Source organism: Ursus americanus, chromosome 10 (assembly GCF_024610735.1).
Source record: "Ursus americanus isolate L20-20 chromosome 10, mUrsAme1.1.p, whole genome shotgun sequence".
Lineage (NCBI taxonomy): Eukaryota > Metazoa > Chordata > Mammalia > Carnivora > Ursidae > Ursus > Ursus americanus.
Genome location: NC_142136.1, coordinates 4331568 through 4341705, shown reverse-complemented (window position 1 = coordinate 4341705; position 10138 = coordinate 4331568). Strand labels below are relative to the sequence as shown.

Sequence of the window (10138 nt, the reverse complement as noted above, 5' to 3'; positions counted from 1 at the left end):
GAGACGAGACAGAGCACACGGAGGGCTCATGCTTCGCCAGGCCTCCGCACGTGCTCAGCAACATTTGTGCAAGTGTGAGCTCCTGACCCAATGTGCCCACACTGGGGGCAGAGCAGCCAGAGCCGGGAGACGTCTGGGAGCCTGCCATCAAGTCAGGCCAGGACAGCCGTCTTTGCAGCAAGCCCAAGCCCAGCAGGAGAGATTTGAGACCGAAGCATCTCTGGGCTGAGTCAGGTTGTTCACATACACGTTAGCTTGGGGACGAGTCAGCCTAACAAGGACTAGTAGATAAGCTGCCGTAGGAAAGAGCAGCTCACGGTGGGGCTGGACTGAGGCTTTCGGGGCTGGAGAGGAGGCCGGTTTGCCCAGATGGCGTCGGACTGGGCGCACACTGGGAGCTCGGTGGGAGGGCCTCTCCGGGTGGCCGTCCTGTGGGCGGCGGACTGCCTGGCAGTGAGTCCCAGAAGGAAGAGCGTGCACAGGTTTCCCTTCAAAATGCATCCCTCGCAGAGAAAGAACCCCTCCTGTGGAATCTACGTACGTCTCCAGGATTCAGTCGCGTTCTCCTATTGCGTTGCTGAGATAATAATAGAGCGACCAGGCCCCAGTGGACTTCCGTGCCTGCTCTGAGGACGTCTCATGCTGTTTCCTACTGAGAGACTGTTCATGAATCATTCTCCAGCTAAGGGCTAGCACTTAGCTTATCTGACCTTCACATTAATTATTTTTATTACAGCAGCAGGAACCTCAATGTTCTTTCCCCTGCCACCCCAAGCTGTGTGGCCCCGAGTGGGGCAGCCCTGGCCGTGCCACGGGGAGCTGGTCCAGCACCTGCATGCCCGCGGGGCTCTCCCCAGTGTGCCAGCCCACGGCCAGAGTCCCGTCACAACCGGGGGATGCACGGGGCTCGTGCGCGCGCGTGTGTGTGTGTCTTGAGATGCCATTAAAATTGTTACAAAAACTGAAAGTGAAATGAGGAAATGATTGGGCAATCGGATTGAAGGGCCAGTGCCAGGAAGACCTATCATACAGTGGGGCCGAGATGCAGCCGGGCAGACGGAGGGGAGCTCAGGAGAGCTCTCCTGAGGGCGACGGCGGGGCCCGGCCCTGGAGTCAGTGTAGGACACCAGCAAGCACAGCTCACAGGAAATGATCCATTCCCTGCGCTCACTTACTCGAAAGGCCCGAACCTTCAAAGTTCCAGGAGTGCCATGGATGGCTGCACAGAAGGCCAGCGGTCACGCCTTTCTCCCTGCCTGCAGAGGGGAGAAGAAATGAAACTGAAGGAGTGTGTCTCCATCCTCCCCCTGAAGGAAAGCCCCTCTGTCCCATTCTCCAAAGATGGAACGCTGCTGGCCGTGACCCTGCTGCTGGCCCTGATGGCCAGCTGCCTCTCGGCGCTGTCTTTCTACAGGGTGGCCGCCCTTCAGGCCGAGCTGGGGAGCCTCCGGGCGGAGCTGCGGGAGCACCAGGCTGAGCGGCTGCCAGGCCCCCCCCAGGCCGGAGCCACGGCCCCCAGGGCAGCCGTGCGGGAGGCCCCAGCTGTCACCTCGGCTCTGAAAGTGAGTTTGCAGCAACTGCAGCCCCAGGCGAGGGTTCACCCCGCACCGCCACCTCCCACACATCCCTCAGATGTCTTTGCAATAACTTGGGGTTTTTCTCTTCTTAGGGGATCTTTGCACCACCCGCTGCAGGAGAAGGCAACTCCAGCCAAAGCGGCAGGAACAAGCGTGCCCTTCAGGGTCCAGAAGAAACAGGTAGGTTTCGGGCATGGAAGCGTTTAGGAGTCAGGGAGCCTGGCGTCCACAGGTGTGGAGGATGGCCTCCACTTTGGGGGCCCGAGAGCAGACCCGCGCACGGAGAGTGTGAGATTTGCATCTAAAGCAGGGGGGCTTTCGGGCCAAGCCCGTGCACAGCACGTTCTGTCCTCCAATGAGCAGAGTATGAGGGCTGTGCTGTCCCGTAAGCAGAGAGGAGGAGAAAAGGGCCCCATTGTCTTCCTCGTAGATCGTGCCTGTGTCAGAAACCTTGTCTAGCCCTCCAGGAGAAAAGCACGGCGTGTCAGTGAAGATTCTGTCTACCCGAGTCATAGGAGGCCAGGTGAAGGGAAACACTTCCGCAGGTGCGTGGCGTGCCCTGCAGCCCAGGGAGGCTCACACCACAGCGGCTGTGTGTTTGTGATTTATTGTGTTTGTGCTTTAGTTTTCTAAAAAGTTCATTTTACACACCACACACACACATACACGGAGAGATTTTTAAAGCTTTTCTTTAATGCTTTTCCAGGAAATCCACAAGTTTATAATCTTCTTGTAAGAGTTCTTGAGGGATTCCTGCCTTTGTTCATGTCCCACTCATTCCAAGAGTCTTGGAGATTCCTGAAACCTCGGACTGGGCAGGGCCTCCCCAGATGCTCGATTCTAGTTCCCGCATTTCAAAGATGAGAAAGATCATTTGCTTTACATTCAATAGCATCACAACTTAAGAGATCCTTGGTATTGTTTCTCTTTTACTTTGAAAGAACATGTTTGGGGCACACGGGGTGCGCTAGGCAGGCACGTGCTGGGGTCGTTACTGTCCCGGCTACTGCGTCCTTAAACCCCCACACTGACCGTGAGATGAGCAGAACAGGTGTAGCTGTTTGTACTTGTGAAGGGAAGTGCGTGACTTACCGACTAGGTGTGCTTCCATCAGACAACACACACACACACACACACACACACACGCGCGCGCGCGCGCGCGCTCACATTAGATGTTAGATCCTCAGGCTGGACACGTATTTTTCACTAACTGCCTTATTCATGGGCAAAATTCTTACCTATTTCATAAAACCATGATTTTTACATATGCTTTGTGTTAATTATCAGAAGCAGGTGAGTGAAACATAAATAAACTAGGAAACACTAATATTTTTACTATACTTTAATACATGAATTATTTTCATATTTTGCATTTTGTCATCTCTATTTCCTACATAATTGAAAAAATACAGTGTATATGCTATGGCATATTTTTGTGTTCACTTATCATTATACAGTCAGCATTTTCCCTATTTATAAGTAATTCTATATTAGTTTGCTATCATACAGTTATTTAACAAGACCATTTCCAGAGTTTTTGTGCAGATCTCTTGTTTCTGAGGAATTATATGTTCCATATAAATTCCATAGATAGACTATCAGAGCTAAAGAGGATGAACGTCTTTACCCCCTCATGGCCTCTTGCCACGTTGCTTTCAAAATGAGTCATAAATGTATGCAGTCAGAAATGCAGTGGACAAGTTCTCCACATTCTTACAGCGTTTTATCTTTTAACATTTATTTTGGCTCTATTAGTAGCTGTAAAACGGTATCTCAGAGGTAATTTGTTGCTTGCTTACAAATAAGAATTAATTTCTTTCTGCATATTTGGATAACTTCTAATTTTATGTTCTGCTCATTTTTATTTATAACTTCCTTCATTTGTCCTAATTTTTTTGTAATTTTGAAGAAACTATATTAGGCATACTGCTTCTCAAAATTTTGCTGTAAATATTTTCACAATATTTTGCTTCTTTTCTTAACTTGTACAGAGATTTTACATCTGTGTATTTAATGTGATAAACGTCTCCTTTTGATCTTCTCTAATACATTAAAGCTAAAAATGTATTTATTCAGTCTCTTACATAGCCTGTTCTATTCACTGTTACTTAGACTTTTTTCTAACGTAATGTTTTAGTTTGGTGTCTAACTCCTTTCGTCCTGGCGCTCCTCTGATAACTTCCCCTTTCTTCTTTTATCTTTTCCTTCCAAATTACTGCTAAATATCTCAACTAAATTTATTGGGTGATTCTTTTTAACATGTTTGCATTGGACAGCTTACTGTATTGCATCAGGTTTCTTATATATAGCCGAATCTATTTTGGACTGCTTTTTCATTGATTTATTATTCTATTTATCTGTATTAAGTAAAATATTTTAAGCTTTATATATATATAATGAGCTTTAATATCTAGTAGGGTCAAAGTGCCTCAATCTTCTTCAACCTCTTTGCTAGTATTCCCTGGCCTCTGCACATTAGTTTTACAAATAAACCTTAAGTTTACCATCGCAAAGAGAATATGGGTTCTTTATAGCAGATTTAAGAAGAAAGGACATTGAGTAAGAGATTCATTAACTCCCGGAGTCCCACTTCCCCAAGATACCATCTATTATATTTTAAATTTTCCTCCCATGTGCAAATCTTTACAAATTTGTGATTTTATGGCATCCAAAAATTATATACTGATTAAAAATTTTCCCTAAATAATTTTTAACTGTTAGAAAGTGTGGAAAGTAACAAAAAATTCTATCGAGTGAATCAAAATTTACCCAGTTTCCAAAGTCCAGATGTAATTGCTATTGTCATTATCATGGTTTGCCTGAGATTTTTATAGACCTTCCATAGAGTACATATATCTATATAGTATACACATACATAGTATGTATATGAATTTATCATATGTATGTATAGATAACGTATATATGCAGTAAATAGTACATTGCTCTCTGTGTGTGTGTGTATATATGTACACACACACACACACACACACACACACATATATACACACACTCACAACATTCATAGATCCGAGACAGAAGGCTTGGAGAGGAGAACCTCAGTGACAGGTCGTATCTACTATTCCTCATCCGCGAAAGTGGCTTGAATGTTGCCTCAGATGCCATCCTTTTGTGCAGGGAAAATGTATTTTGCTTAGCACTACAAAATTAATGTGTCTATAACCAAGGAGTTTGTCTGAAACTCCTTATTTATTTATTTAGTCTGTCTGGTACAGTCCTCTTTTTGGAATTGAGGAAATTTGGTACAATTTGACTCTGTTATGCAGCTTTCTTTGTTTTTTTTGTTTGTTTGTTTGTTTGTTTGTTTCTATTCTAGTTCTGATTTATTTTTAAAAGATTTTATTTATTTATTTATTTATTTGAGAGAGAGAGAGCGAGCAATCATGAGCTGGGGGGGCAGAGGGAGAGAGAGAGAAGCAGACTCCCCACTGAGCAGCGAGCCTGACTCCCACTCCGGGCTCAATGCCAGGACCCTGAGGTCGTAACCTGAGCTGAAACCAAACCGCTTAACCGGCTGAGCCACCCAGGCGCCCCTAGTTCTGATTTATTTTAAGTAAGACTCAAAAAACTTTAGGTTGTCCCTGTTACTTTCAAAGTATCCATTCATGTGCTTATTTATTACTTTTCTATATACATTCTAGAACCATTGACATTTTTTGTTGGAATTTTATAAAAATTGTAACTCTGAAGAAGAAAATGAATTTTTTTACTGTTTAATTTTATATATCCAAGAGCTTTTAATATCTCTTTATTAAATATCAAATTTAAAATTTCCCAATTAGAATTTTCCTTGTATATTTTACTTTTCTTTCATAGTTAATTATAAAAAAGCTTTTGTTGTGATTTTGAAGTCCTGGGATTTTCAAATAGGTTGTTGAAGTGCGTAAAAGTGTACTGAATTTTCAACAAACAATGCAGCATTCGGTCTCATGGTTAGTTTTAAGCCACATCAACACATTTACTGGATTTATACTTAACAGAATTATGGTATTGTTTTAGATTTTTTTTTTAGAATACTCTGCTTTCTGCATATTCTCCTCAATATCACTGTGCCATCATTTTATCACTACGTCAGAAAGGGTCAGAGCTAAGTACTGTTGAGTAACACTCCAGAATGTTGCCCATTTTTATTTCTCTGTAAATCCAACCTCAATTTCAGCAGGCCCTTCAGTTTTATTGCGTGTTTGTTGCATTTGTCAGTAAACTCCAGTGTGTGGGGCGAGAAAGCCGCGTGTCCTCAGCCCACAGCACGCCTGGTGTGACGGATCACCTGGGGGCGGTTTGTTCGCGTGCTGTCTGTCCCGCTGAGGAGTAGAAGCTTCTGTGCTCTGGGTCCCGTCTTTGGCATGTTCGTCATGGTACTTGTACGCAGTAGGTGTTCTGTGAATATTTGCTGACGGGTTTTGGGCTCACTGTGAAGCCTGATGCAGTGATTTGGCATCATTGGAAGCGGGGATTTTCCCACATTTCTTCATTTCTCAGGTTTTGATCAGAGGCCGTCTTATGCAATTTTTTAACTTGACATTTAAAACAGCGAAGTCACCAAAGAATGAGTTTGATAGCAAGGCTGGACTTGCAGGGAGCATCTGGGGGCCCCTTCCCCAGACCTTCGTGGTTCACCAGGTAGAGGCACAATCTGGGCTCGCCGAAGAGCCGTAGAGAAACTCTGATAGTCAACAGCCTGTCTAACTAATTTTGTGGATTTCTGGTTTTATTTAATGTTCTGGTTTTAACTGGAGTGTTATTTACATACGGGAGAGGGTACAGGTCGTGAGGATACGGCTTGGTGAGTATTCACAGAATGACCAGCAGTAGATGAAGGGATGGACATCACCGTCAGCCCACATGCCCACTTGGTGCTTCTCCGGGCCTCCCAAGGGTAAACGCTGCTCTTATGTACTTGTACAGTTTGGGTATTTGGCTCCAGTTTTGTTTTTCTTAATTGCGTTGTGTTTCAAATGGAGGTCTTAATAAGTTTCTGTGTTTCATAAGATAATTTCTGATTATAATATAACAAACAGAAATGTGGGGAAATCCAAGATCAAAGAATTGCCAAATAGCTCATATTAGCCAAAAGTTCACTTTTCAGCCCCTAAGTATATTTGGAGATATTCCCAATTAAAACTAATAACTAAAGTGATCTGGCTTTGAAATATTTGTTGACATTTCTTCATAAATGGAATCATCATGATCCTTGTAGTCGGCTTTGATCTAACTATCCCATCTACTTAAAGAACGTAGAGATAACCATACTAAGAGCCCATCAAGAGAATGGGTTCTTTTGAATGGATTCCCACTGAGCTAAAACAAGGTTTTATTAATAAAATCAGGTAACCTTTATATCTTCCCCCTGTTATTCAGTACGGAATTAGAAGTTATTAGAATTGCATGTATTTTCGATTATAGAAATACAGAAATTATTTTTATTGATAGGGTGTATTATACTCATCTCAATTATAAGACTAAAATGGTATTGAAAGCATGAACAAAATATAAAAACAAGTGTGGGGAAAAATTATCCATATTTCATCTTCTAAATATTTGTTGTAAGATTTTGGCCATTCTACTTTAAATTATTTTTCTCCATTTTTAAATAAACGTTCTTGGTTTGGAGTTATTTTAGAATTATAGAATAGTTGCAGAGGTAATGCAGAGTGTTGCCACATACCCCATCCAGTAACCCCCCTTGTCTTATATTACCGTACTTTGTCACAGCTAAGAAACCAACATCGGTTCTTAACAAACAACTGAACTCCATTTCTGAATGTTCTTTCTTGAAATCCATAGTCCATCTCCTTTGCAAGGAAACATGGGAGGTCTGATGGGTCTGTAACATCCAGTCTTTGTTTCATGGACATTTCTGGCTTGGCTGAATCTTACAAGACTGTAAAACGAGTGTCGAAAGCATATGCAATATAGAACTCAGTCATCCAATTTGTACCAGAATTAGGTTAACTGGAGCCTCTTCCCCATTAAGGGTGTGTTCCTTCCTCGAACAGAAACAGCTGGCTGCTGTCATGGTGATCTTTGACCAGAATCTTCCCTGAGTGCTATTTTTTCGCCCCTGCTTCAATAATGACTTCTTTTTCAGTGTTGCAAGAGCTGGCTTCTGTTCAGTTTCCAAAAAAGTAATAAAATAAAATAGTGACCTCACAACCAAATCTCTGAACCCTGTTCTTGTCAAGTTTAAAGTTTTGGGAAACAGAAGAGCCAGGAAATGAGTCAAGGCAGCCAGAAGTGATGTCGCGTGTCTACCATGCATGCCACAGGCCCGTTAGGTGTCAAGCACTGTTCTAGGTGTTGGGTGTTGATTGGAAAACATGACAGATAAAAGTCTCCTGCCCACTGGAGATTACATTACAGCAAGGTGGAAAGACACAAGAAGTAATTAATAGACACAGTTAATGAGTAAATTAAATATACTAGAAAATGGCAGAGATCATGAAAAAGTACAATATCTCGGGCAGGGGTTCACAGAATGGGCAGCGTGAAGGGCAGGGAAGAGGAAGAATGTGCGTCAGGGAGGCCGGGGTAAGTCTTTCTGTTTCTCCTCGAAGGCTCAATAATTCTTTATACTTTCAACTTTTAAAAAATTTGCAGAAATGGGTTGATATTTTAAAAGTCAATTCATAATGTTGAGGAATGTGTTCTCATTAATAGTCCTATAGGAATGGATAACATTCGTTTTAATGTTTGTTATTTTTATAAGTCAAGTACTATTTAAAAAAACCATATTGGGTGGCTGCACTTTTGTTGTGGTCAGATTTTCTTTGAAAAGGTATTCTCAGGGCTCCTGGGTGGCTGTCAGTTAACTTTTGGTTTCGGCTCCGGTTATGATTTCAGGGTCCTGAGACTGAGCCCCACGTTGGGCTCCACCCGCAGTGTGGAGTTTGCTTGAGATTCTCTCTCTCCCTCTCCTTCTGCCTCTCCTGCTGCTCACGTGCACACACTCTATTTTTCTCTCTAAAATAAAATCTTTTAAAAAATTTAAAAAATTAAAAAATAAAAGGTATTCTCATTTCTTAAGAGTTAGAAAAGAAGCAGATTTTGCTCAAAAATAGAGGAAACATCCACTGTGCCAAGGTCTGAGGTGGGCACTCCAGAATATACAGAAATGGGAGACAGAAACTAAGTTATTGGGTACGTTGCATACACGAGCTCTGGGTTGGGCTCTGTGGGTCTGTGATACCATTTACCTTCTCAGTAACCCCTAGTAGGTTGGCGTTACTGTCTTCATTTTAGATGAGAAAATTGAAGCCAAGACATAACCAGTCCCTTACCTCAACAAGCTAACTACTGAGTTGGAGAAATTAAAGAAAATTAATGTAAATTTTAAAATAATAAAGTTTATCAACAAGCTCTTTAGCCTTTACAAAGCACATGTAAGTTATGACTTCAATTGGTTCTCACAACAACACTATGAAGTAGATATTGTTATTCTTATTACATAGATAAGAAAAAATATTTTAGGGGCGCTTGGGTGGCTCAGTCGTTAAGTATGTGCCTTCGGCTCAGGGTGTGATCCCGGCATTCTGGGATCGAGCCCCACATCAGGCTCCTCCACTGGAAGCCTGCTTCTTCCTCTCCCACTCCCCCTGCTTGTGTTCCCTCTCTCGCTGGCTGTCTCTATCTCTGTCAAATAAGTAAAAATCTTTTAAAAAATATTTTAATATTAAGTGTTAATCTCGTGATTAAACAGCTAAATTGGTTTGAGAACTAACATTTGAATTCATTATATACTGACTACAAATTCTGAGTTTTTTTCCATCGTGTGAGCTGTATGTGCTTAATGTTCGAGTCATGCACCAGACTTGAGAAAAACTATTGGGTCCCCAAGAGGCCGAGCCTGTTACTAACATTAGTCCCGACAAGAGGCCGTCTAGCAATGGTATCCTAGGATGTGAGTTCAGATCACAGACTGGAAGATGATCGACACCATGATGAATAAGAGCTGAGCTGGGTTTTGAAGAGTGAGTCGATTTGGGGAAAGAGAGACAGTACCCCAGGGCATGGAAACAGGGATGCAGTGGGAAGTAGAAAACATGCAAGAAGAGGCCTTATTGTAGTGGGTTGAACGGGCAGAATACAGGCCAACACCTTGACGTTGTTCTTCTGCTTGGATTGTTGCAAAGGAGAACTGATGGCAGTGCAGGTTTTCCCCTCCTCCTCCTCCTCTGACTGGGCTGCTTGGGATAGAAGGGGAGATGACTGTAAAAACCTATCCAGTGACAGCTTCTGACACGGGCTGAGAAGTCACACTTCGGGGCTCATTCTGTTTCTCTTCTGTCTACTGCACTAGAACGTCTTCTGGGAAGTAGAGAGTAAGAAATTTTAGAGAAATACTACACAACCATCTGCTTCAAAAAAATATTATAGTGTGCTATGGTTCTACAAATGAAAATTCGAAATGCTTCTTGTTGAGGATTATTCGTTATGGGAAATGTTTTTCATATAACCCTGGGCCCAAGGATTTATTGTTAGAAGGTCCAGATATCAGTGGTTATTTTTCTTTTATAGAATCTATTTTCTCTAAAACATTAATT

General features: G+C 42.6%; 1 protein-coding gene across 1 annotated transcript in view; it reads left to right on the top strand.

The window, feature by feature from the left end:
- Positions 1–976: 976 nt before the first annotated feature.
- TNFSF13B (TNF superfamily member 13b) overlaps positions 977–10138 on the top strand; it is a 33201-nt gene continuing 24039 nt past the window's right edge. Inside the window, exons 1-2 of the mRNA XM_045772886.2 lie at positions 977–1562; positions 1670–1757. Coding sequence (XP_045628842.1) covers positions 1212–1562; positions 1670–1757 — 439 coding nt within the window. The 5' untranslated portion in view covers positions 977–1211. The remainder of the gene's footprint in view (positions 1563–1669; positions 1758–10138) is intronic.